Below are 27,999 nucleotides of genomic sequence, written 5' to 3' on the forward strand. Positions count from 1 at the left end.
TTCTCAACATGATTTTGTCATAATGTCTTACTATTCTTTTTATCAGAAATAATAGTTTATACAGATTTGTTTATTTCCTGGCCAAGACAATGCTTTTAAACAAAGCCTATACCTCTTCAACAGGGATAAGGTTGGCACCATTCAATGAGCATAATGTCTGCCTTCTTTATCCTTTCCAAAGCCAGTTCTGATGTTCATTTCAGATCAATATCCGGTTGGAACGCCGTGTCTGATTTTCAACTGTGTAACAGATGGGAAGCACAGTGGTGGCGGCATCATGCTTGGAAAGTGTTTACCTGTCAATGGTACAGATGAAATAAAGTGAGTGGAATACATCTAGAATAGTGTACTTTAATTTTGCAAATCTGCTGAGTAGCAAATGCTACTCAGCAGCATTTGCTGAGTAGCAAATCAGAAAGTAGTTTGAGTAACTCAAACTACTTTGAGTTTGAGTAACTCAAACTACTTTCTGTAGTTTGAGTTACTCAAACTACTCACTGCACTGACTGCATAAAGCAAAAACAAGCTTGTCACTTGGTATATATGGCTAAATTTGACGAGAATCACACTGACCTGCAGTAACTTTACTCAAGTGATTTTTATCATTATTCATGTGAAACAGCGTATCTGACAGTTGGTGTATTTTCCTTTGAATTGAAAGCCTCACTTTAACTTCTCCAATCATATTTCTGTTCGTTATAACCAGACAGCTCAATCTTTGTTTTAACCGACCTTAAAATTGATCTCCCTGAAGGATTTGTATTGTTCAAGTTGGTAGCTGCGAATTTTTGTTGGGTTTGAAAGCAATTTTATTTCTGAACAGGGGATTATTTTTTGGTCAGACCATGTTGATGTTAAACTTGCTTCACTGTGAACAATGATGTTGTTACAGTGGTTTGGTAAGTTTGTGCCATTTGAAACTTTTTTTTATTTTATTCCAAGTTAGCAGTCCTATCATAGGGTTAACCTCCTAAAATATGATACTCCTAAATGACTCACCAGATAAAGATGTTACGTAAAAAATGTTTGTCCTGAACACTGGTAATGCATAAACTGTGACGTTACACATGAAGCTATGTAATGCAATGAATGTCATGGTTTATACAAAAATGGGATTCTACCTGTGTTTACAGAGCAATGTGGAGCATGTGCAGTCTGGGATTGGATGAAGAAACTCAGAACACAACCAACTAACAGATGCGTCTCTGTATAACTGAGCTCTAATATTACAAATCAAGTCCATGTTTGGGCTTTGCTCATGCAGAGATGACAAAAGAGAGAAAGGCAGGGTCTGGAACAATAAGATATATGAAGCCACCAGTACCGCAACAGTCAATGCCCAAAATTAGTAAGACGAGGTAAACTCATTCCTTTCGCAGCCTCCCTCCCTCCACAGTCTCCTGAGCCATAACCTTGGTAATTTAATGTTTAATGGAGGCTGAGCAGAGAAATTAACACAACACCTCTTCAAATTGGACACATGTTATCATTTCATGGCTGAGAAGTTCTGCCCCTGTTGATATTAAAATGAATGATAAACAGCATATGAGACTAACAAAGCATATTTTATGTTCCTACACATGCAAAAAGATCTGAGTTGCATCACATCTTAACTTCCTGACAATCCGGTTTAAGTGCTCATTAAATTTCCTGCATTTGTGCAAGTGTTTTACAGATGGACCAGAGTCAAGTGGTAAATTCAGTCAGGTAGGTTGATTTCTAATACTTTGACAAGTATTCCTAGTGTTTGGCCATTTACACATTTTATGTTACAGCCAAGCACATCTATATATTTTATTTGAATAATGTATATAATGAAATCATAGCTGTACATTGTTATAAAAGAAAAAAAGTACATATAAAGCTTTCTAAAACTTTGTGTGGTGTGCATTTGTACTCAGCTCTCTTTATCCCTTAAACTTCAGCATAAATGCAGGTGTTTCCTGAAAGCCTTTGGGGTTCATTACTGAACATTGCTATACAAATAAATGTACAAACTTGAGAAGACTAAGAAACACAGCAGGCAGGTCAGGGATAAATTTGTGGAACATTTAGAGAAGGGTAAGGTTTTCAAACAACAACCGAAGCTTAGACATTTCATAGAGAACTGTTCAAGCCATTATCCAGGAACAGAAATACACAACTGGAAATCTCCCAAAAATATAGCTGCTTATATCAACTAACAAACCAGACAAGGAGAGCATTTATTAGACAAGTAACCAAGAGATCTATTTCTGCTCTCGAGGAGCTACAGGAAAGAGAATAAATAGTTGACATAAAAACCATTTATCAAACACTTCAGAAGTTTGCTCTTCATGGAGGTGACAAGAAGAAGTAGATTCTTAAAAGAAAGCTACAAGCCAAACATGGGACATCATCTTGATGTAACTGATTTCCTTTACATCTAGACCAGTTTAGAGTTGCTTTTGAACCATGATAAATGAAACATTGCACTCATCAAAATGTTTTTTTTTTTCCTTTTTTAAAAAATTGTTGACTGGTGTATTTTATGATGTTGTACTTTTGTGTTTTTATTATGTGAAGCACTTTGAATTGCTTTATTGCTGAAATGTGTTCCACAAATAAACTTAATTTATTAATTGAAAGGCATATTTAGCACTACAAAGGGATGATTTAGGTCAAAGCTGTGTGTCAGAATGGGTCAGTCAAAGTTCAAACCTAAAAACAACTGAGAATGTTTCTGAAAATACTTTTCTTCCTTTTCAAATGTTATTTGTAAAAAAGAATTAAATCTACATATACTTCCAATTCCCAACTATTCTCTATGTTGTATTTTGTTGTACTTCCAGATAAGTACAACAAAATGAAGGAGCATGAAAACTTCAGTAAGAAAGTGTACAAGGAAAATGTAAAACATTTTCTAGAAAAGGTTCAATGGTTCTGATACTGTAAACTGTTGGAGCACATTTAGTCACCTCCTGTCATCCATTGACTTCTGGCCAAAAATTGGCCCAGTCCTCCTATTCTCAGCACTATCTTGAACATCTCCAGTCACATGCCACTTTTATCCCGAGAGGTCAGCTTGACCCCAATCTCGTCCAGACTGGGCTGTTTATCGTCTCGCCTTTCCCACTTTCCATTTAGATTTCAAATCCTCATCCGTTTCATCTCAGTCTCCTTTCTGTGCTTTGCGGTATTTGAAATGTGTGACGCTGGTGAAATGGTTGAGGACTGCAGCTGGTTAAGACTAGGTGTGAAATTGTAAATCAATACAAGTACAATCAACTGTGTGGCCGTGTGTTGATTTAAAAGGTTCAAATGAACCCCATTTCTATGCAGCCCTTCTGAGACTGGGGAGTAAAAGCTGGGAACACTCGGAAGATAACAATAAATCAATGGGGCCACAGACAGGCCCGTCTTCGGCGCAGATGGGGCAGTGGACATCATTAAACGCTTTGACAATTGGAACCTCAGAGACAGACAATAGAGCAGATGCAAGTCTGCAGACTTCAGACCGCAGCATGACAGTTAAGAATCAATCAGTCAGTCAGGGGCAATCCTATTAACCTCAATATCTGCTGCTCTGCAAGAGACAGGCAGGAAGAGAAAGAAAGAGAATGCAAAAAAGTTATTAACAAGAAAGGGCTGACTTTTGCAATTTTGCTCAATAATGCAAAAAAAAATAAATAAATAACAACAACTTTAGCTCTTTTATGAAGAAAGAGGAAATCAAAAAATGCACAAGTGGCTGCAGACTAGTCTGCTTGCATAAAATTACAGTTTCTGCAGATGGAACAACCAATGTGGCTATTTGCAATGTTCTGCTTTTAACCAGTAACGTTCTCGTGATAAACATCCCATCCATTACACAACAGTGCTACATGTACTGTTAAGAAATAGACAGGAATGGATGTTGCCTGTCAATGGAAAACATCAGTCAGATTAACTAAGTTTCATGTGTTACACATTTGTCCACTTTAAGAAGATTTGGGGATTCTGGTGGATTTAATAAAGTTTCAAAACATGAGTTTTCTAAGCTGTTTCTTACATAAACACACATGTAAATACAGTATCATGGAAAGAGTGTATCATGGACAGAGGGCTCAGGTGTCTTTTTCAATCTCGCTAGCACCATCTACTGACTGAATAATGGACAAGCAGGGAAAGAGCAAACAAGAAAACAAGAACAGGCAGACTAGACACTAATGAATCACACTGTCAGAAGCTCGAACTCAATGATAACAAAAGTTTGTTTGATTTAAACACCACAATACCTGCTATTTATCTAAAATCATTGTGGAGCTTGAGTGTTATCTGTGTAGCTGTTTTAGAAAGTTTAATCATATTTTCATATTATACATATTCTGATGTCATGATATCTACAATACCAATTCATGCAAATTATAGACATTCCTCTACAACATCAGCATCTACAAAGATGCTGTTGAATGTCCTTTGGAAAGCTGCAAGAGAAGCAGCAAGCTTTTTGCATAATCCTAACTATAATGTTGATCATTCCAGTATCCAGACATGTAGTTTATTGCAATTGATGGGTTTTCTACCACAGTTTATTAAGCCAAGTTCACAAATGTTCAAAATGGTTGGGGTTCAGGATCATTTCATAAAGCTTAATAATATCTGGCTTTATTGGTTCCAAAACAGGTTTTGTTTCAGACCATTGACCAAGACGTAGCCACATTTTAACTGTCTGACCCAAGTGTCTTCTCAAATGAGTATAAACTGGTTAGGGACAGCCAAGGAACCACCAAGACATCAAACTGAACTAACAAGGTACAAATGAGGCCTTGATCATATACCAAAATTGAAACCTTCGAGCTTGACTAAAATTTACAGCCAATAATCAATAATCCATAATGTCCTACACAGAAACATTTTGTAGTGACAAAAATATATCTGGAGTCAAGGAGAGGTTGTGCCAATTATCAAGCAATATCTGTCTGTCTATTAGATAAAGTCACAAAAGGTCACTCATGCGTTTGATGTAAACCCTAATAACATGATACTAATATTTCACCTATATTATTAGGGTCTTAAATCTTTATACAAACCACTCATACTTTAATATCTAAAGAGTAACTTACAATTACACATTTGAAACTTTCAACTGATTCATCAGGATTTGTTTTAAAAGGAAGTGGACACTGAACCACTCAATTTCTGAGAAGCTGCACAACTAGGAAAAATAACGTTGTAAAATTATTCTGTACAGGAGATATTCCGTCTGTGTAAAAACAGGAATCTTTTCTGCGGAAGGTAGAACAAAAGATCCAGTTAAATCTACTGCTCTGACCTTGATAAAAGACTAAGGCATGAGCTCACATGACGTCACTGACAACATGCAGCAATTCTCTTTTGGGGGTTCCAAGAAAGCTCTGTCCTGCACAAACATCTTTCTTCAGTTCCCAGCAATGGGAAATAATTGTAATTCCAGACAGCATTGTTGTAAAATTACCCTTCCTATCCTGTTGCTGTTCTGTGTGTGCGTGCGTGCGTGCGTGCGTATGTGTGTGCGTGCGTGCGTGCGTATGTGTGTGTGTGTGTGTGTGTAGCTTAACAACTGTGTGCCTCCCAGTATATGTGTGTGTCTGTCCTAGCGTGTCAAATTACCTCCAAGTCACTTTAAGACTGTCCTAAAGATAGTCCCCAGAGGAGTTTGTTCATCTGGTGTGAAGAGAAGAGAGTTGTTTAACTATGAGGACTGAATTAATTTTTGAAATATATGCAACATGATATTTAAATAAAATGTAAAGGTGAATGAGTATAAGGAGAGGAGCCTTCAATAAATTTTAAAATTAAGAATTTTGGCTGGCAACATGGGGGAACATGATGGTTAGGACTACACAACACAGTTATTGTTATCGCAATGTCATTATGTGTAAAATTAATTTTACAAAGGACTGTTTAGAGTGCAGCAGTTGCTTGTGATGATCTGTAAATTTTAACTTTAGCCTTCTGGGAGGCAATTTGTGGTGTTTTGTTGTAGAATGAACAGGTACAAGAACTATTTGTGCAATACTCCATCACAATGAACACATTATTGCAAATCTTTTTAAATTATTGAAATGACTGTTTATGATGTTATCATGAGACAGGGGGGCCATAAAAGGAATGACAATTTTAAGGGCCCCTGACCAACAAGGGGCCCTCCACAATTTTTTATTAATTTTTATTTATTTATTTATTTTTGTTCATAGAAATAAAAAAACATTTCAGTAATCTAAAACTAATAGAAACAACTTAAGCAACTTACTTGCAAACTGTATGTTGACTGTTGCATGTAAAATTCATGAGCAGTAAATATTGCGCTAGTTATCAGTATTGGCACTTGCAAGCCTTTAAAATTGTGATGCTTTTCATGGGTCAGAAAGACTCAAATAATTGTAACAACACCTGTGTGTGTGTGTGTGTGTGTGTGTGTGTGTGTGTGTGTGTGTGTGGGTGGGGGAGGGGGGATTAAATTTTCAGCCATGGGACAAGATTCCTGGTGGCATCCCTGTCATGAGATGCATATTGTAAGCCAAATGTTCATTTTTATGGACGATGAAGTTTTTATTATCTTGCCACCATATTTGAAGAAAGATAAACTTGAATTTTACATGCTAATGTATAAATGACATTGTTTAAAATCCTAAAGGTTTGTGAAACACATACGAAGAAAAGGATAAAGAAGAAAATTGGGACGTATTGCACCAGATATTATTTCTACATTAACCATTAATCATTACAAGATGTTCTAATAATCTGCATCTCTAATGATGATGACAGCGTCCTTCTGTGGGATCCTTTTCTTCAGTAAAAAAAAACAAACAAAAGTTGGTTGAAGATGAGCTAAATACATGGAAATCCTGGAGGAAAGCCTCTTACAGGTTCCAAAAGACTTCAGATTCACATTCCAGCAAGGCGATAACCCAAAACATAAAGAACAAACTTCAATAAAATCTTTTTGATCAAAGCAAATTTAAGTTAGGATTGCTCAAAGTCCAGAAATAAATCCAAATGAGAATCTATGGCAGACTGGACACTGGAGTTTACAGCCACAGTGCATCAAGTCTGACTGAACCTAAGCTATTTCCCCAAAGAAAACGGGCAGAAAATTATCTAGATGTGCACACTGGTCAGGACAAATACTAAGACCTAGCCAGTGTTTATTTATAGACCCATAAGTATATGGGTCTAAGATATCGCACCACCACCATGTTACATGGTGGTGCAATGTTAATTACATCGAACATTAATGTCTTCCTAACCCAAAGTAAAACCAAATTTATTTGAGACTCAATAATATAATTATCTTCATAGACCCAAAAAAGGTCCAATCAAGGACTGGGTTTGCAACGTAGCCTGTGGCTATAACACCTACATAGAAGCAATTGCTTTGTTCTTGACATGTAACATTGTTTATTTTAATACCCTTGATAAAGTAAATGTGAATTGAATTTAATCAGATTAATGCAGAAAAACTTTGGGTAAAAAAGAGGGACCTAAATGGGGCCTAAATGTGTTGTGCAATTTTTAAAAAAAATCTCCATGTCTTGATTTTGCTTCCACTTAAATATGCGGACATTTGTGTTAAATTCATTAAATCTCGTTAAAATCCATTGAAGTTTGTACTCAGAACCAAAGCAGTGGAAAAAAGCCCACAGCAATTTCTTCACATTTATTTAGAGTAAACACATATGAATGGTGGAAACTCCACTAATGTCTTCCTATCCCAAAATAAAACCACATTTATTTGAGATGCAAAAACAGAATGAACTTTATGGATTGGATTTTACTTTATGTAAAATCCAACAATCACCACAGAGACAGAGAGCAGAACCAGTCCCATTTGTTAATGTGAAACTGAGCCACTGCAGTATAACAGCAGGAGGGCTCCCTTGACATTCAAGAACACAAGGGGAAGCATTTTGGCATGTCCTCATCAGGACAGCAAACAGCTTCTCACAAAACATGACAGCAGATGTGTCAAAATGCATTATCTTCACCATCACCAGAGCAATCACTTGGTGCCCTAAAGAAGACCGCATTTTTTTCTCTTAAAGTGCACTTCTCCTTTGTTGAGTCTCCTCCTGCTTCTCTTTATTTTTTCCTCCTTCATTCCTCTCTCAGTCACCTTGTAACCATGTGAACCCTCTTTTCTTTACTTCTGGGATGAAGCACAAGAGGAGGACTGCGCAGTTGCTGAGAGATAGAAAGAGGGAAGAAGGGAAGAGAGGACAGAAAAGGAGATAGTGAGGAAAGGGGGGAAGCTTAGAAAACAGCAAAGAGAGACAGAGAGGAGGGGGGTTGGTGGATGTAGCTCTAGCTGTGGGCCGGGGGGTGAGCTACCTAACCCGGGCTGCTCCGCCGAAACATCCATGGGTGGCTGTGTCGGGAGCCACCACGACTCTTCGGGCAGCTTAAACGAGAACTCTGACGGCACTGGAGGTAACTTAGCGGGGTCTTGTGGTTCAGTAAGCGGGAGGTTTGGCTGTTTGATGGGCTTCCCCCTGCAGGCTTTCTGCATGCTGTCCTGGCTGGAGGTCTCCTTTCCTGCCATTATAATATCCGGAGCCTGAGACGGGCTCCGTGTCTCCGTCCACGCAGCGGGATTTAAACCGAGGAGAAGGCACTCTGCCAGCTCCGATACTCTGCAAACTAAACCCTGTCCAGCACCCTGCGATGTCTCCCTTTGTTCTTTGCTGTTGACTGAGCTAGCCGGCTAAAACGGAGCTAGTTAGCTTGCTAGCTACCGAATGTACAACAAATATGGGTCACAGTCATCGGGGCATGCAGAGAAGCTCTCTGAAGTGGTTCAGTGTGATTTAAATTGGGCACCAACTCAAGCTCCTATTAGCTACATGGAGGGAAACTCTTTTGTCTCTTTTTAAGTGGAAATGAATAATGATTTGAACTTTAAAGTAAAGAGAATGAAGGATGTGTGCACAACGGATTGCAACAGTTTATTAGTAAAGAGAGTGTTTGTTTTCAGCACCACACACATCTGTTGTAGTGAGAGAAATAAACAGATTTCCATAGATAGTGATGAGTAAGTAATCATTAAAGCATGACTGAAGCTGGCTTTAGGTTGTAGGTTCATGTAAAGAGTTCAGTGAAGCTGTGGGAAGTTTGTGGGACAGTTTCCTGGTTTGCTGTATGAGAGGAGGGGATCCACAGCCAGCCTTTGAGTTATTTTAATTACACACTGGGACACCGATCTGGGAAAAGAGGGGGAGGAGGCTGAGCACTTAGAGATGCACAGATAAAGCTTGATTTCCTGCATGTCTGCTTTGCCTCTGCATCTCTATTAACAGCTGCTGTGCTTCTCTTTACTTTGCTAAATGCGACATCTTCAACTTCTGCTTTGTCAGTACTTGACACCTTCAGAACTGGAGGCAGAGGGCATATATATGTCATGAGCCGTGAAAGCTTATTCACACCCTTCCACTGTTTATTTTGTGAAGTTACAAAGATAAACTAAATTACATTTTGAGAGTATATGTGACAAACACAAAGTTCTTTTGCAACCTCCAGCTCCATTCATCTTCCAATTTTGCTTCCTTGAAGAAAAGCATCTTCACAGCATAATGCAGCCAACACCATGTTTCATAGTGAGGCTAGTGGGTTGGTTATGATGTACGACCGAGCCCGTTTGTTGTGTTTCTTTGGTATTTATGAGGCTGTTTCTATTATTTTCCATTCACTCCACCAGTTTGCACTAATTTGTTTTGGTCTGTTACATAAAGACAGGTTTTTGGTTGTAGTGTGACAAAAGATGTACAAATGCCATTGCAGGACTGAGCAACAATGCTCGAAGCAAATCAGACATCTTTGTCGTTTATTACAAAGCTGTAATAAACGACAATTACTTGCATGAGTTAGTTCTAAATGATTTACAGTCGGTTACTGAAAAACAACCAAGTCCAATAGGATTAGAAGATACATTTCTATTTCAGCTCAACTGGATCAAATAATGAGGCCATTAGCAGACTCTGTGTAACATGATTGCATGCTGAGGAAGTAATTGAGACATTTGAGTCAGGTGTGTTGGACCAGAAAGCACTAAGATGATGCATAAAACTTTAAGGACTGGAGATTGAGCCAGTAATCAATTTCATATCCACATACTTAAAACAGGGTTTGTACTTGTATTGTCTTTGTAAGTACAATATGATTAGTGCAAATTGTCCAAACAGTTAAGCACAGTTGGGTGCTGGTCATTTTACTGTTTCATATTTTTGCAGTTTTGGATGTTTCATACCAACCATGTTCATATAGCCAGTTACTTTGGTTTGATCAGGTCATATTTCATAATAGTCAACATTCCCAGTTGGGATCAGAGCCAAATTGAATGGATATAGAGTGCAATATCAAAATTTCAGATAAGAATATACTATTAAATTAAAGTATACATGACTCTTGATTCAATTTATCACAATTTATCTCCACAATATATTAAAAAATATACAATATATTTCCAAAATACTTGACGGAAATAAAAGGAAAAAATGTACAACGCCAAGGTTTCAGTGGGCACAAAGTGATGATGTGTCAAACTGAACTGGTTGCACACATCTGATAAAGATGTAAATTGACTCACAGGCAACATGTGCTGCCGTTTTGGCTGATGGACTGAAAGTGAGCCACCAAATGAAATTCTCCTTTGGGCCCTATCAGGTAAAAATAAGGCCTAGAATTATTTAACTTCATCAAAGTAACTCAAACATAAAGAATATTTTATAATTATCCATTTCATTTCCTTTCTAAAAACATATTAACAGTTCTACTGAGAAACTAGTTTATGCTTTTCTGATTGTGGATCATAATGAAGTAGTTTTGTGGATGATGTATGTAAGCTAAACTTTTCATTCTGCACAACCTTCACTAGCTGAACTTAAAGGGTCAGGCAGTTTGAGGCCTTGTTTACTATACGCAGTCTGAAGTTGAATGTGTTATTTGATCAGAGTACATGTGTACCAGCAGTGGGTGGAACTCAACACCTTGATCCTCTTCTCTTTTCTGTTGTGTACTTGGATACACACACGCACACACACACTGTCCTGTACCTGTGTCGTGTTCGGTGGTGATCCAGATGGTGTCATTCATCAGCCATTCTGCTGCAGATGGAACTCTGTTTGCTGCAATTATCCTAACATTTTAACTGGGTTTGGAACGCATTGTTCTTAGCTTTAGCTCAGTTTATTCTGTCTGCATGCTCCACATCACTAATGGTGTATAACGTGTTAAATCAGTCTGCAACGCTCAGCTGAGTACCAGAGCAAAAGAGAAAAGCGATTCGTTATTTTCTAGTGCTGTGATAAAAATGCATCAAGTTTTTTTCTTTTTTCTGTCTTTAATGTTTCAACTCAAACAATTTTTAATATCAGACAAAAGAACCTGAGTAAATGCAAAATTAAGTTTTAAAATCAATATTATAATTATTACAATGATAGGTGATACTTGTACAGACCAATGTATAAAAAGATAATCATTCTTTTCAAATTACTAGAAAAGAACTTGACAAAAAAAAACAGAGCAGATTGGAGACAAAGTCATTGATTTCCAGAAAAGATGGCAAAACCATTTCTTAGGCTTAAGGACAGACCCATTACAGACAATTAGTGAGACCTTCCCAGAAACAACTAACCCACAAAAAGTACTTTTATCAGTTTACAAATGCATCTGCAGCAGTGCAGCACTAATGGCCTTCCTTTTGGTCTGTCTTGCTGCAAAAAAATGGATGTATCAGAGAGCTGCAAAGCTAAAACTACCAAGAAAAAAAAAGCAGTCAAGGTCTGTCACACATTTGCCAAAAAAATCTTTATGGTTCCTAAGACTTTAGAGTGATGAGAGACAAGATGAATTTGTGAAAATGCACCTTGTTCTGCCATAAAACTATCAAAGCTTTTCAGAAAAAAGAATGCTACTCTGTATGGAAGGAATATAACCTCAGGAAGACAAATCTGCCTCTGAAAGGCTCAAAATAATTAAACAAAGGTTTTAGAGAAGGGTTATTGTATTATCATTTATTGTGATAAACTTTTTGTCAAAATGTTGATTTGTTGTTGTCACAATAAACTTCAATGAATGATGTTTAAAATCCCCCAAGATCCATTTGTATCATTGGGATTAATACTTTTACGAATGTTTCCACTGTTTTCTCATTGAACATATCAATAAATTAGAAAATATGATTAAATGCAGTTACTGTGATACAAAATACTACTGTATGTGACTGGAAGCTTATGACACATTTTTTAAGAACAGTATTTGTGACCATTCAGTAACCTAAAGTTACCTAAAAGAAGTAATAGAAAATAGACAAATAGATATTGTCACTTTTATTTTTATCACTATAGTACTGTAAAATGTTTTTACAAAACTTTAAGTCCATATCACCCACCCCCATTTCAGAGTGGCCTAGTCAAAGTTTGCACTTAAAGTCCTTTGAGATGCTGTGACAATATCTTAAACAAGCAATTCATGCTTGAAATGCATCCAATATGACTGAATTATAATAATTCTGCAAATAAGAGAGGACATGTTCCTCCATAGCGACACAAAAGACTCATTTACTGTTATTTTGAACAATTGATGGCAGTTGTTGCCCCAATAAGTAGCACAACTAGTCAACGGTTGTAGGGATCAGGTACTCATTCACTTCGGTCCAGCCTGGTGAGGTAAAATCTTTATTTCCAAAACTGAAATCTGCTGTTTTTATTTTATTTTTGTTTGATATTAAAATATTTTTCAGGCAAATGTCTGACAAAGAAAAGAAAAACAGAAGAAATCTGTAAGAAACAAATAGCTTTTCCCAGCATTGTATGTGCAACCCCCTCTTTTATATCACTTTTATTAATTTTTAACATCTTTGCATTCAATTTGTTCTCATTTTTGCTTTTAGTTATTTCTCGTTCCCTAACAATTTTCTTAAACATCTTTTTCTTATTTCGCTTGCTTTCCCTCAGTCCCAAATTACTCCGACTCTTAATCATATCCGCCTTTTCCTTTGGGTTCCTCTCCTTCCCCTACCTTCTGTCCGTCTGGTTTTCTGATCTCGCTTCCTTTCTAATCCCTCTCTCTTTTCCCTGCCTTCAGTGGCTCTAGGCCGTAACCAGCCCCTGAAGAGAGAGCGACCTAAATGGAAAAGTGACTACCCGATGACAGAGGGCCAGCTGCGCAGCAAAAGAGATGAGTTCTGGGATACGGCGCCAGCATTCGAGGGCCGGAAGGAGATCTGGGATGCGCTGCGAGCTGCGGCCAGTGCCTTTGAGAGTAATGACCACCTACTGGCTCAGGCCATCCTTGACGGGGCCAGCATCACACTGCCACATGGTAAAACACTTTCTGCATGCTAAAATATTATGTCCACACAGGTTTTAGAAAAGATGATTGACATCCTTAAAAAGGAGAGTAACTATGAGGCTGTATGCAAACATGGACATGTAGTATTGCTGGAAAGTTCAGTGAAAGAAAAAAGTGATAGAAAAAGCAGTAGGAATAACTACAACTCTAAGGGGAAGGTTGTAGCTGCTGTCATGGCAGCATTAATTAGGCCTCCTTTTGCATGAATTACTGCTTTTATTGAGGCCAGTATGTGGATACTGTACAAAGCATGGAAATATGTTACAGTGGGCTAACATTTCTGTATTGAAAATAAATGTTTTAATCTTATGTAATATTCTGACTTTCTGTGCAACAAAATGTTGGGTTTCATCACCTGTGAGCAATAAAATTCTAAATTAAATTAATTAAACGCTTATAAATATTTAATCTGTTAACATAAATTTCTCATTTTCAATTTATTTATTGTTATAACTTTTCAATGATATTCATTTGATCAAATCATAGCAACTGCATTTTAACATTAAAGTGTTTTTGAAAAACTGACATGAATTTCTTCAACCAGACAATAGCAGTCGCCGCTGGGTTATGCTGCAAACATAAATAGATCGTGTGTCAAAACAGAGAACCTATGTAAGCAGTACAGCTTGCAAAGGAAGTGTGTTTTAGTTTCATGTTTCATCTGATGAAGTACCACAAACAGGAAGTATATGTCGCCACGTATTGTTCGTTCATTTCTGCTTCGATGAGCTGCTTTTGCACAGCTCTTTTTGCATCATTATGACTTGTTGTTTTGTTTGTTTGCATTTCAACAGACCGGTTATACACATGTAGATTATTCAGTACTTTCAATGAGTTTAAATTCTCCAAATGAATTTTAGGAAACAGGTTTTTAGAGCTGTTTGGAGAGAGTGTATGTGCAACAGAGTGAATCAATAAGTAAGAAATGAAAATAGCTGTTTTCAGCCTCATCTGAATGGAACTAAATTTAGCAAAATGGGTTTATATTAAAAAGACCATCATCGTCGGCTGCTATCAATATATGTTCTTATTTGACATGAAAACTGTGGCAAAAAAACAGAGCATATTAACGTCCTGTTATTTTCTGTGTGGAGGCCTCACTGGGGCTCTTTTCTTGTTAGATTTATGACTGTAATATACTTTAGTGTTTGCACTGTGAAGTCCTGTGTTAATTTTAGTACTATGACTTGTAGTTCTTTTTCCCCACCTTGATAATAGTTAAACAATCTATTTCTGCAAAATTTGTATAGGAACCCAGGAAAACCTTAGCAAATACATAATACAGGTCTCCATAAACTGAAAAAAATGTGTTTGATATATCTAATTGGAATGAGAAGTGCTAAATAGAGCGGGAATTTCCACATAGCAGAGTTGAATTCAGTTTAATTACTAACCAATTCCCAAATAAGGGCTGTGTGATAAAGTGGGGGTAATATATTAACTTTGCTTCTGGTAACAAGGTGCAATTCAATTTAGTTTATTGCAGTTTAATTCAATTGTATTATCATTCAATTCCAAAGCTCTATATATTACAAAAAAGCTTGAATTAGTTTCAAGTTCTATTCTTTCTTTAGATTGATGAAAATGGCTCATAATATACAAGTGAGAAAACCCAGTTAATGACATCAACATTTAACGTATGTCTATATAGAAAGTGAGGGGATTAAAGGCAGCAGAGTGGAAAGGTGCTGAGTTCATATTAAACATCCTCAAGCAGTCTAATATTATTGCAGCAGAGCGAGAGTAATTGCTGATAGTCACCTTCGGCAGTCCTAACCATAAGCTTTTTAACAATTTCTACTCTAAATTAGACAGTATTGCTTAAGGTAAAGAAGTTACTGAACCTGCATGCTCAATTCCATTCATTATAAGCAAGAAGCCGGTTGCTGTACTTTTAAATGTAGTTGTAAATAACTGCTATACAGCAGCACTTGGCAGGAAGTGCAAGCTCAAAAGATAAAAGCATAAAACTCAAAACACATTCATATTTGCTGCAATAAAAAAAAAACATTTATATAGCCTTTTTGGTCCAAGGTGCCGTTCAATTTGTTCACGCTTCCTCCTTTATGTTTGACACACTGAAGAAGGCCAGGTTGAAGTTTCACTTCAATTTTCAGTTTCTTATACTGAAGTATTTCAACTTCCGCCTGGAAATTTATCAAATCCCTAACAATGAATTTGGCTCTGGTTTAGCTCTTTACGTGTGCGTCACCCCCCGTTAATCCCTATGTATATAATCTAATGAGTCATGTTTCCTCAGCTGAGGATAGAGATGTTTTTTTCTTTCCTTGGTAAGATCCTGTTTCTGTTGTGGGCATCGAATGTTGTAATGTTTTCCATGGTATTCTGTGCTGGGTGTCGCACATCTTGTTTCATTGTAACTAACTGTGAAAGTGTGACTGAGAAAGACAGAGACAAATTTTGTGCCAGAAACCAAACAAATTCTTATGATGTCAAAAGTAGGAATTGCTATTTATTTATTTATTTATTTATTTATTTATTTATTTTCTTTAATTTAATTGAAAACTATAAACACACATATCAATAAACTATAAAAACACATATCAGTACTTCTGTCATACCATTCTTGGTTTGGTTTATATTTGGGTAACTAAATGAGTCGAGTTCCTTTTTTACATTTTGTCCTCATTAGGTTGCCAGAAAGCAATACACTGCCTGACATATGAAACACCTTCACCTGAACTTTATATTAGATAGGTGTAATGGGGTTTTTTGTTGTTTTTTTTGTAACTGCAGTGCTTTCTTACTCTGTTCCTCTTGGTTAGTTTGGGAGGCCAGACCAGATCCTGCTGGGCTACAGCTGTGAATTCCCCACACTTGACATCACTGTTTCACTCAATCCAAGTACCACGCAAATCAGGAAACACTTCTGTCTTTACAAGCTCTTCACCCCTTTATTGTTGTATTTAACTAGAAGTTGTAGGAGATGACTGAAAACTGATCTGTGTAATTTCTTTTTCCAATGCTATTTTTATCCTTCTTTCGCACTAAATAAATCAGGATTTGGTTCCGACCGTGCTTAATGAGATATTTTCAGTCTTTTTTTTTAATGTGCTCCTCTGCAAGAAGGAAAAGATATTGATCTGAAACTAATTTTCTTTAATTGCAATAACAAAATAATAATAAAAAAAGAAATGTAAAACTTTTACAAACCAGCATATCTTTTTATTGCATTGCTAATCAGCCTATAATACTCAACCATTAAATGTGTGAAATGAATAGGAGCTGTTATAAAAACATTCTCAAATGCATTCTCTTTTCTATAGTTACAGTTCTTCTGTTGCCTAAACTTGTTACTCCTTACAAGATGTGGGATGGCATAAATATGACTTTTTTAAAAATAAGGAAGGTATGAAGCTTTTATTTTAAGCAATGTACTTGTACAGTACAATTGCATGTAAAGGTATTCCTGTTTTTTTATCTATATTTTTTTACAAACACAGGCTTATATAGATCTTACATGACAGAGCAACACAGGTAAATTATGTGACTTTTTTAATTTCTTGGTCATTGATTGGATGAATGGCTCCAACAAATATCAATATGATGTACTCTGTCTGTATTGGATCCACCACGTGTCTGCTGGCAAACAGGATTTTTTTTGCAACTTCTTTTCAACATTTGCTTCCTTTTGGCCACATTTCCCTAATGGCAGAAGTGTAGGCTGCACTTTCCCACTTGATCTTTGAGCCTTTGTAGCTCCCCCAGAGTTTCCAACCATTGACAGTCGGCACTCGCTATCAATTTATTGCTTCACTTTTTAATTCCTTGTTTCAGCAAGTATGCAGTGAGTAATGGTTACCAGTTTTCGGCCGTTCCTCTAACATGCCCACAACATTTTATACTCTGCAAGCTAAACAATTTTTGCACACATAACTGTTGGTTCTTTACTGCTTCTCTGATTCATTCTCAACTTGCCCAGTCTGCCATTTTGTTTGGTCCAGATTTTTTTCTCAGGGCACAAGTGGATTCCAAATAGATTCCATACTATCTCCATCCATCCATCCGTCCGTCCATCCATTTTCTGTACACCTTTGTCCCTTGTGGGTTTGGGAGGGGTGCCTATCTCCAGTGAACATTTCGGTCGAGAGGTTGGGTTACCAGCTACATTATTTTGTTCAAAAATAAAGAATATTTGTTTCAACCAGCCCTTATTTGGACAATTTTGTATACAAAGACTTCATAATTCATTTTATTTGTTGTTGGATATTTAAAATGTCTTCCAAGTTAAATGTTTTTTAGAATTTAATGTTTATTGTTAGTTGAGAATGTGTTCTTGCATTATTATGCCACTCCCATTATATTCATTGAAAATGGTCTCAAAACAACATTATGGTTTATCACAATAATTTCTGGGACAATTTCTTTTTGTCCAAAAAAAATTGTTTCTGTGACAAGCCTAGCTATGTGTATTTACTTAGATAACTAAATACACATGACTTTCACAATGTCATTTATTCAGCTTCAAATAAAAATTTTTGTCTGCGATTTCATGTTAAGTGCATTTGGGAATTGTGAGGAATTTCTTAGAAATTATTCAAGAATGTCACTTTAGTTCTTAATAGGGGAAGTTATTTATATCTAGTCAAGCAAAGTGACTCATCATATATTGAGGCAGAGTTTTAGTACACATCTGTGTGTGATACAGCCTGGTATTCATTCCCATTGTGGTTAGTACCACATGAAATTTCAGCTTTTTTTGTTGACACCGCAGTCACAGTTCCAAATGAGCCGATCTGGGTCAACGAGATGACATCAATATGCTGCTAAACACTTAGTGGTGAGAGAGAACCATCACCTGTGGGCATGACCAGAGAAACGGAGCATTTCCATGTTTTATCAACTCTCCAAATGGTTACTTCTTTATTTTTTATTTATTTTGTCGAGCCAATTTGAGTGAACGTGTCTTCTTGAACAATGTAGTCAAATAAACAAACACTGATTGAGGGAAGTTATGCTTCTGTGTCACTGCACCTTCATGCACGCCACAATGGTAAACATCTGATGCTGCACAGGTTGAAAGGGTTCTGTCTGCAGTGGAAAATAACACAGTGTAGCGCAGTGCCAAGTAAAACTTTACTATGCAATGGAAACATGTTGTGTGCCTGAGGATTATTTAGCTTTATGAGCGAAAAAGATTTCAATTGCTTCTGCACAGAAAGAATAGAGTGACATTTGCCTACAGTGTTTTCCAGATCTGGTTAGTATGGAGAAAATTAATCATGGAGAGTATGTGTTTCCAAAATGTTTTCTCTGTTACATTTCCAGAAGGATAAAACTCTGATTATATTTCAAACGGTGAAAAAAGTGTTTTCAACTAAACTGTCTCCACCTCTATTTTGATGCTATTGCTGTCTAACCACCAATTTACTGCTGAAAAAATATGCTTTTATCAGGATCTGATGGTGAGTTTATAATGAGTGCCATGCTTAAAGCTCCAGAGTTGCCTTAATAAAAGGTCAAATAAAAACACCTTCAACATTTAGTAAAAAGTTGAAGCTCTATGTTTAGGTGACCCTGCAACCTTTTAGCCTTTAGTGTTTTGCAGGTTCTTGTCCATCTTTCCAACTACTCCAATTAGGTTCACTATTCCCTCTGAAGAACACCAGCACCAAAGAATGATGCTACCACCACATGCGGTACAAAGGCCTCGGTGTGTTCAAAGCGTTGTTTTTTTTATGTCACACATATTGTTGCATGCTTGCCAAATGTTTTCAATTTTTGTTCTCATTCAACCAGGAAGCCTTCTGTCACATGTTTACTGTGTCTTCTACATGGTTTGTGACAAACTACAAGCAGGACTTCTTATTCTTATCCTTCGTCCATAAAGACCAGACATGGAGAGTGTCAGCTTCTTCTCCTCTTTAGTCTCTGTCAATTTCTTTCATTCATTAACTTTTCGATGGTTTGTTTCTGTTTGTCAAAAATAAAATACCTGAAAAAAAAAATACTGGTACCGAAGCATGAATGTAACTTCAATAATTTGTTAGAATATTTTAGCAGCAGCAGGACGGATAAAATTAGACAGGTTATCTTTCTTGTTTAAAGTGTTTGTGTAAATTAAAAGTTTCAAGTTTTATTGGATGATAAAATCATTAGGAAACTCAATGTTGCTATCGGATACTTGAATGAAGCTTAATCTCTGTCAGAATATCTGATGGAAATCTTTGGAGAAAAGATGGGTGCAGATTTTGTGTTGCAGTCTGAAAATTCTGAACCCAGAAAAGTTTTGAAACATCTTCAAATAATCCAAGTGTGTTTACGGTGCTGAATCCCAGCGCTGACGATAATAGCAGTCAGTTTCCCAGTGCATTCTGGTTACAGATGAGCTCCGGTTGTTGGCCGCATCAATCAATCAATCAAATTTGATTTGTATAGCACATTTCAGCAGCAAGGCGTTTCAAAGTGCTTTACATCATAAACACAAAAACATAAAGTCATGCTCTTTTTCTGCCCCTCACTCCTACATTAAGCTGGTCAAACATTTCCCTGGTCCTGGTCTTACTCTGACGCCTCATCTCTGACTGCGTCTGCACAACCGAGAGCAGAGTCCTGTGGTCTTCTCTGCTCAGTTTCAGTTACCACAGAACTTACCTTCTTTCTCATTGAACTTTCTAAGTCAAAACATGAGTTGTGCAGTGACCTTTGTGAAACATAGTATATGAAAGGTGGCCTTCTTTTAATTGAGGGGACTTTTTTTGTATTTCACAAATTAATATCTAATATGAGAAAGTGATTGTAATCTTTTCAGATCTTGGAAAATTTGACAAGAAGGATGTGATTGTTTGGATGTGACGTTTAACTTTATTAACTTGAGATTTGAAAGGTATGGAAGAAAAAGACTGTGGTCAGTACCAAAACACAATGACTGTTACGTCAGTGTATTGTGTAGTTGAACCCATCTGCCTGAAATCCCCCTGAGGATCACTGGGGGTCTCCCATCTGAATAATCAGACCTCCACACTGTTATCTTATTGTCCCTAGTGACTTAATACTTGACACACAGCATATCCAACACATGACCGTTTCCTGGTCTCGCTTTCTGCTTCTTCCTTTCAGTCTTGGTTTTCTATTGAGCTTGACTTTCATTTTATTGTATAACAATGGGAATTTTACATTTTGTTAAATAGAAAATGATTGAAATATGTTGCTTTTCGTTTTTCTCATACCAACAAAATAAATGCGGCAAATTGTAATTAATTACAGACGAAACGAGTCGCACATTATTATTCCATCAAAACACCTGCACCTTTTACTCAAAAATCCAATAATCATAAAACTTAAAAGGCCAACCAATTCAGTTTAACAGCTTCGGACTGGAAGCTCCCCATTAATATTTACCCACGGATGATAAAAATCATTGTGTCATACAGTTAATGTTTGTATTGTTGTGATGTGAGTTACTGTAAGTTGTGATGAGGACTTATCACTTCCAGGACACATAACACTTGGATGTGGTTATAAAAATGGTAAATTATTACCTCAGAAGGTATTAATATCCTGTAAACTATTGTTGAAAGTGTATAAATAGTGGGAACGGTGCAAAAGAGGTTGCACTGCAAAAACACAAAAGTTTTCCAAGTAATTTTGGTTTAGTTTATAGAGCAAATATCTTGGCACACTTTAAATATGGCAAAAGTAACTTTTCAGCAAAACATAGAGGCTTATTTTATGAATATATTTCCTTAATACTAATAAAAAATTACTTATTCCATTGGCAGTTTATTTTATTGAAGCATTTCCTATGTTATGAGTAAATTTATCTGCAAATGATACAAGTACTTCTTCAAAAATATTAAGGAATCATTTATAGAAAAAAGCCTGTCTTTCTTAAAAGTTACTTCTATGTTAGTTTTATCTTATTTCAAGTGTGCTAAGATACTTGCACTAGAAACTAGACCAAAATTACATGTAAGATTTTGTGTTTTTGCAGTGTGATGTTTGTGCACAGATGTTTGCACAAACATCACACTATTTGGGCAAATTGGGGAAAAAAACCCAACAGTTCTTCTTGTTTTTGCTCCAGGTGCTTTGACCGAATGTTACGATGAGCTGGGAAATCGTTACCAGCTGCCAGTGTACTGCCTCTCTCCTCCTGTCAACATGATCGAAGAGCGCTCCGACGAACCCGACGGGTCGGATCCAGACTCCCTGACGGCAGACCCGTCCACAGGCAGTGCCAGTGACCCCCTCCCGGGGGGCGAGTGCCAGCTCCGGCTGCGGCTCTCCACGGGCCGCGATCTGCGGCTGGCGGTCCGCTCCACAGACACTGTGGGCATGATGAAGCGGCGCTTGCAAAATCAGGAGGCCGTGCCCGCCGCCACGCAGCGCTGGTTTTTCTCAGGGCGGCCGCTGACAGACAGGCTGCGCTTGGACCAACTCAACATTTCCAGGGACTACGTAGTTCAGGTGATCCTAAGCCAGCGGCCTCTACCGGAGCCTGTAACGCCACCCGGACACACAGCAGAGGCCTCTGGACCTGCGGCAGTGGAAGGAGTGTCTGCTCTGCCTCAAGAGCCAACGCCGGTGGAGAACTAATTGAAGCCAGGCCCTGCTAGTGTAAACCAATGAGAACGACAAGAGACACAGCCGAGTTAAAGGCGATTCTTCTCGTCTTCTGTGCTCTTCAGTTGTTTTCGTTGAGAAGGGCTACATTAAGATGGAGGAGCATAAAGACATTGGAGGAAAATAAAACTCCTTATTTTGGTTTTACACGTTGAAATTTTGACCTTTTTTGAAGTCTTTTTAACTGTTCCTATGGAAACCAAACTACAAAAAGAGATGGTTAAAGGGTTTACTTAGCAGCTGAGAGGTCTGAAGGTCTATGTCCAAGTTCTGCTCAAGGGTCATCAAAATGAACTCCTGTTACTACAGTATTAAACCTTTTTCCAAACTTATCTCCAGTTCAGACAGCTAAGATAAAACGAGACAATTCAACAATCAAAAGTTTTTAAAGCATTTTAGCAAGTAATGGGGATTACATCAAATCATGTCAGTCAGGGTAAATGAGACGGCTAACAACTGTGGCAAAAGTTTAGAATTGTACGTTTGCTCAGAGATTTTGTCCTTTTATATTGTGAAGAGCTAGCAGTCTGGATTTATGGCTGCTGCTGCTGCTGGACTGTTCATTCATTCACTGAACAATCAAATTAATCATTTAGGAAACCGTAAGTTGTTTCATCTTTGGCTGTAAGTGTGTATGTATGTGTGTGTAAGATGGCTTACACGTCCAGGCCCAAAACCACGCTCATTATTCGGGAAAAGGATGGACTTCAGAAACACAGTTGCATATTTTGAATAAAAATAGAATCTTTTTAATTAATTTTTGTCCAGTGTTTGTATTTTTTCGTTTTTCACTGACTTCTTATGTTTTATGCGACTTGTGATGCTGTAAAAATTTACATTCGACAGTTTGGATCAGGGAAAAATTATCTACATAGCATCTGATGTAATGCCAAATTGGCATTACATCAACATTCAACTTATTTTCTAAATGTAATCTAGAAAACAAGTTACATTCATTTTACTTTCCTTGCAAAGTGAAGTTTTTATCAGGGTGGGTGAAGTTACAATAAGTGACAAATACTAGTCAACACTGGCCCATTTTTGGCCCACTGGCTCATTGAAAACTAAATTATTATACAGGTTAAATTTGTCAATAATTCAAGGATGAATCTAAATCAACAAAATATGACTTCCTGAGCAAAAAACATAAACCTGTTTTAGCCCAGATGGTAGCGAGAGTTAATTATGTCAGAAAATCTGCATCTCGCATGAAATTGGATGCTGACCGACTTCTACCAAACAAGACTGAATACTGTCATTTAATCAAAAGGTGCTCCAATAAAATTTTTACTTAGTTTGCTAGTTTTATTTTAAATGAATTGTACCTCAAACAAGTTTCTTCAAAGAGTTGTTCCATATGGTAATAACTGGGCAGGAAATATTTGCTGCAGGGGTCAGTATTACAGCGGTTCTGAATAAGCCTCTGACTGACTCTGCTGTCGTCTGAGAGCTTGATGAAGAGGAAGCTCAGGCTTGTCTGTAATGAAGAACTAGGCTTTTTTATCATTTTGTCCATCTTTTTAAAGCCACTGGTTATGATGCTCATCATGATACCACCACCACCATGCTTGACAATTGTTAAAATATTTGACTTGAAAGCCTCATAATGCCTTATATAAACACACTTCTTGCATATTTTCACCAAAGAGCTCAATTTTGGCTTTGTCTTCCTTTGTTCATTTGGAGCTTGAAGGTGTCGATGTAGCTGGGGTTACATTTAGTCATCAACCTCTCAGCTCATGTTGAGAGTGAACTTGCTTCGCAGTGGACAATAACAACGGTGTTACTGAGGTGACAGTTTGGGTCGGATGTTTACAATTTGGACACATTTTGGTGTTCCAACAGAACTGACTTTCCCAACAAATATGAATAGTGTTTGGATAGATAAAGCTGGTCAACATTAAGCTACTGCCACAACTCAGACCTGTTGCATATTTGTGGACTCCATCAATTTTGACTTACATAGAGGTCAAATATAAGTTAAAACTCTGTATGAATTTTTGTGAAATTCATACAGATTTCACAAAAAGCATTTGGCAGACATTAAAACATTCAAATAAATATTATTGAGAGAGTATGTTATGGCTGCATACAAAGGATTACACTCTGTAGGTTAGAGGCAGAAAATAATGAATGCAGTGTTCAAACTCGTCCAACTAAAAATTGGAAGCAGAATTGAGACCTATTGTGGAGAAGTACAAACAAAAGGCACAAGATTGCTTTGAGGAAAAATGTGCTTTTATCCACAAAGAGAAAGGACATCTCTTCCTTCATCCAAAGGAATATTTCAAAGCTGCCTATTTGTTTTGTTTTCTCTTGCTTTTGAAACTGCACAAATGAGTCAAAGGGAAAAGATTTTGGCAATTCTTTTCAGAGAGATAAATTAAGAGAAAGTGAGAGTTAGAAATGATATAGTTTGAAACCACTTCCCTCCTACTACAGTCATCTGTCACCTTTTTGTTCTGAGGTTGTTGAGATTTAAAAGAAACTTCTGCAGCTATTTTGAAGGTTTATTTAAAAGAAGTGTTCTCATTACAGAAACTCTCACTAAATGTCCATGGTCATATTGCAGGATGAACAGCGATGAGAAAATGACCTTTTTCATACATTATTATAAATTTGTTCTTCACGTTCATCAATTCTTCTTTCCAAATCAAATCCAGGGGTTTCTTGTTGTGATTTTTCCAGCTGAAATGAAATTTTGGAGCATTGTTTTCTTCCAAAGAAGTGTTAGTTGTGTTTCAGTGTCAATTAAACAGTTTCATGTCTCCAGTTCCTTTTCCATATTGTTGTCATTTGGTGCACTCACTTCCCCTGATGTGGTCAGTGTGGCTGCTTGATAATCAAACATGCAGTTTTTATATGGAACATGAACAGGTCTTTTGTTTTTACCGATGTGACGTTTTCCCCGTGACAGTGACTTCGCTGAGCTCACAACTGACACTGTCAAATGTCAAAAGTGAAACATTTGCCAATGATTAACAAAACACAAACAGAAATTTGGATCTGCTTTTTGATCCGACTGAATGAAGGGAGGTGGAAACCCATCCCCTGCACACACACGCACACACGCGCACAAACACACCCAAATGCACACACACTCAGGGGTTTTTCTAGCCTACTGCATAAATACTCCAGGACCATGCTGGGTTTAGACAGACAAGACACATCCTTTCTCTGATCTGCTTTCAAGTTCAACATTTTTGGATCAATCAAGGTAACCTATATTCATTATATATTTATTTTAATGTTCTCTGTTATTTGAATGTATAGCATACTGTTGAATTTATTAAAAAATCAGCTGAAGGAACAAATGCTTGCTTAAATTTTAGCTTAAATTATTAATCACATAAAAAGTACTTGATATGTATTGTTTATTCAATATTTTCCTTGATAATATTGAATAAACAATATTATCATTTTTAATATTTGCAAATACTCTAATGCTGGAATATTTAAACCCACTGGTCCTCAGCCTGAAATCATCAGGTGAAAATATGTGTTAGATGAAAAGAAAGAAAATAAAATGTATATTATCTATTGAAGCTCAGGTCTTTCCGTCCCTACCAGATTGGATGTTTGTTTCTTTGTAATTTATAAATACATACTATTTGTAGCTCTGAAACTATGAAATATTTCTGACCTAGTTTAATAACTTCACATATCTCAAAACAGCTTTTCATGTTTTTTTATGTTTTCTCACCTCTTACAGATGCAGTTGTTGCTCCTGTTGGTTCTGAGTGCCAGCCTTTGCTTTGTCAACTCCAGTAGCATCTGGACTCTAATGGACAATGGTTTTTATCTCTTTTCTTTTTTGCTTTTCTCTTTTCAGCCTTCATGCTAAATATTAACTAATCTCTTATTTCTTTTTATGATCTCCCCAGCTGTGGTGGTAAAAGTGCCACATGCTCATGGCAGCATAGTGGAAGTTCCCCTGACCTGCGGAGACTCTTATCAGGACAATGAAGTGTTTTGGAAGAAAAATGGTAAAATAAATAAATAAATGGTTTGATATTCATTGCAGCTAATATCATATTTGCAGAACATCTTCACTGAGGGCTGATTCAGAGCATAATCTTAAACAATAAAAGACACTTGACATTTTGCTATTGTAGTAAAAGTTAACAATGACAAAGGAAGTTTACAAGCCTGAGAGGAACATAACTGATACGATAACTTCTGGATTTCGCAGGGGAGGAAATGACGCCAGCTCTGCAGGGAAACCAGATCACCGTTTTGGTGAAAGAGATGAAAGCAGGAAACTACTCGTGTCACCTCAGCTCTAGTGGAGAGTACCTGAACCACACGCTGATCCTGGTCCAGCTGGATCCAGACAACAGGACTGTCATCCTGGAGGAGAAATCTCCAGGACAAGGTGAGAGGAGAAATGTGAAGGGATGACTAAGAGGGAATCACGGGTTATGGGATCCAAGAAAGATGAAACAAAAAATAGGATGAATGTTGCTGTTCTGTTAGACATACTAGCAATGATCAATTAAAGAATACACATTTATTTTAAATATAGCGAACACTTAAACCTAAATATTAGTGGTTATTATGCTTTTATGCATGGAGTTGTTCTTAACACTGTTGCAAAAAGAGAGTTTTGAGTTTATACCTGGGCTGCACCTTTTCTGTGTTGTTCTCATCCATTTGCAGCTTGTCCCTTAGAAAAGCAGCAGGTTACATCCATTATTTTTTTATTCTTATTCCTACAGGTCACATTTATTGCTCAGCACAGAATTACAAAGGCTCTTTCCACTGCACTTGGAAGAAAACGCATCACAGATCCCACGCTGCTGTGCTCCTGGTTAAGGCACACCGGTAAGGACAGAAGTCTCTCGTCTCCCACTAATTTAAATAAAGAGCCTTAGTACCACTTTAAATAAACTTGTTGCAATACTTTCATAAAGGGGTTATTACCTATTAACTGTTTTAGATCATATTTTATCCATTTGTCTTGAATCCAGTAACACGGAGGAGCTTTCCTGTGTGCTGGATGCTGATGGATTGGGGGTTCAGTGCCAGGATGTCGACTGCCCTTACAAAGAGGAAACACACCCCATCCACTTCACCATTTACATGCACAGCTACTCTCGCCTGGAGGCCTACACAAAGTCATTCTACCTGAGAGAGATTGGTAAGTCCTTTTACAGAAATATCTGGGTTTGATGTTATGTTTTTTGCATTTAGTGATTACATATGTGATCATGTTTTTCTGACTTCTAATTCTGAGATTTACCCGCTTTTCTTGACTTCATCTCTTCATATTGTATCCAGTAAGGCCTGAAAACCTCCCAAACCTGCACATAAGTTGTGGCCAGGTGTTCAGCTGGGACTACCCGGACACCTGGGAAAAGCCCCGCACCTACTTCAGCCTCCACTTCCAGGTCAAGGTCGTCCAGAACGGCCAATCCTGCCACACTGAAAAGATCCTATTGGTAACTGAAATTCAAATGTCAATTTAAGATTCTTGTTTGGCCAAATCACTTTATGTTTAAAATGTTATGTCAATTATTTAAGGGGCCTAAAATCACTGAAGAAACCAAGTTTGAAGTCAACATCAAATCAAAGAAGTATGTCTTCTGTGTGAGAGCTCAGGACAAATTTACCCAGGGACCATGGAGCCACTGGGCTGAGTACACGTAAGTGCTTCAGTCTACCTTATTCAAATATTTTTTTAAAAAAAGTTATTCAAACTATTTCGAGTACTAAACTAAATTTACTTTCCCCCCACTTGTTTTAATCATAATTATTTCTTTTTCTCCAGAGTGAACAAAAACATCATGAACTGCCATTCCTAAAATGAAGCAAGTTGGGCAAATGTGACAACTATTTTAAAACCAGTTTCAATTTGTTAAGCCCTGCTAAAAGTGAAGTGAATGTATACATGTACAGTATTTATTCCTTTTTATTTAAGTTACTTTTATAAGTTTACAGTGGATGAAAACCTTTGTGAATTACTAAATTGAATATTGTTTATTTTTTAAACTGATTTTCCAAAATGTTTTTTCTTTTATATTTCATAATAAAATCCAGCATCTCTATATCTTGTGTGCATCTTAAGTAAATGATTATCTAAAAAAT

General features: G+C 37.1%; 2 protein-coding genes across 2 annotated transcripts; both read left to right on the top strand.

Annotated features, from left to right (window-relative positions):
- Positions 1-8,042: 8,042 nt before the first annotated feature.
- Positions 8,043-22,669, top strand: ubtd2 (ubiquitin domain containing 2). The gene is made up of 3 exons (XM_055051448.1): positions 8,043-8,409; positions 13,060-13,296; positions 21,374-22,669. Exons 1-3 carry the CDS (start codon positions 8,340-8,342, stop codon positions 21,883-21,885), a joined length of 819 nt encoding a protein of 272 aa, XP_054907423.1. The 5' UTR covers positions 8,043-8,339; the 3' UTR covers positions 21,886-22,669.
- A 2,346-nt stretch (positions 22,670-25,015) lies between these two features.
- On the top strand, positions 25,016-27,998 carry il12bb (interleukin 12B, b). Its single transcript, XM_055051445.1, has 9 exons — positions 25,016-25,129; positions 25,625-25,706; positions 25,797-25,898; positions 26,105-26,287; positions 26,631-26,736; positions 26,883-27,052; positions 27,193-27,353; positions 27,436-27,557; positions 27,683-27,998. The coding sequence occupies exons 2-9, from the start codon at positions 25,625-25,627 to the stop codon at positions 27,714-27,716; spliced, it is 960 nt and encodes a 319-aa protein (XP_054907420.1). The 5' UTR covers positions 25,016-25,129; the 3' UTR covers positions 27,717-27,998.
- The last annotated feature ends 1 nt before the right edge of the window (position 27,999 follows it).

This window comes from Poeciliopsis prolifica, unplaced genomic scaffold, assembly GCF_027474105.1.
Source record: "Poeciliopsis prolifica strain line A6 unplaced genomic scaffold, Auburn_PproV2 SCAFFOLD033, whole genome shotgun sequence".
Lineage (NCBI taxonomy): Eukaryota > Metazoa > Chordata > Actinopteri > Cyprinodontiformes > Poeciliidae > Poeciliopsis > Poeciliopsis prolifica.

What these genes read in the sequence shown, in the direction of transcription:
- ubtd2 (XM_055051448.1), top strand. Translation starts at nt 8,340, where the DNA reads ATGGGTGGCTGTGTCGGGAGCCACCACGACTCTTCGGGCAGCTTAAAC. An exon ending in GAACTCTGACGGCACTGGAG is followed by an intron (nt 8,410 to 13,059) that starts GTAACTTAGCGG and finishes CCCTGCCTTCAG; the next exon opens with TGGCTCTAGGCCGTAACCAG. An exon ending in CAGCATCACACTGCCACATG is followed by an intron (nt 13,297 to 21,373) that starts GTAAAACACTTT and finishes TTTTTGCTCCAG; the next exon opens with GTGCTTTGACCGAATGTTAC.
- il12bb (XM_055051445.1), top strand. Translation starts at nt 25,625, where the DNA reads ATGCAGTTGTTGCTCCTGTTGGTTCTGAGTGCCAGCCTTTGCTTTGTC. An exon ending in AGTGTTTTGGAAGAAAAATG is followed by an intron (nt 25,899 to 26,104) that starts GTAAAATAAATA and finishes TGGATTTCGCAG; the next exon opens with GGGAGGAAATGACGCCAGCT. An exon ending in GGAGAAATCTCCAGGACAAG is followed by an intron (nt 26,288 to 26,630) that starts GTGAGAGGAGAA and finishes TTATTCCTACAG; the next exon opens with GTCACATTTATTGCTCAGCA.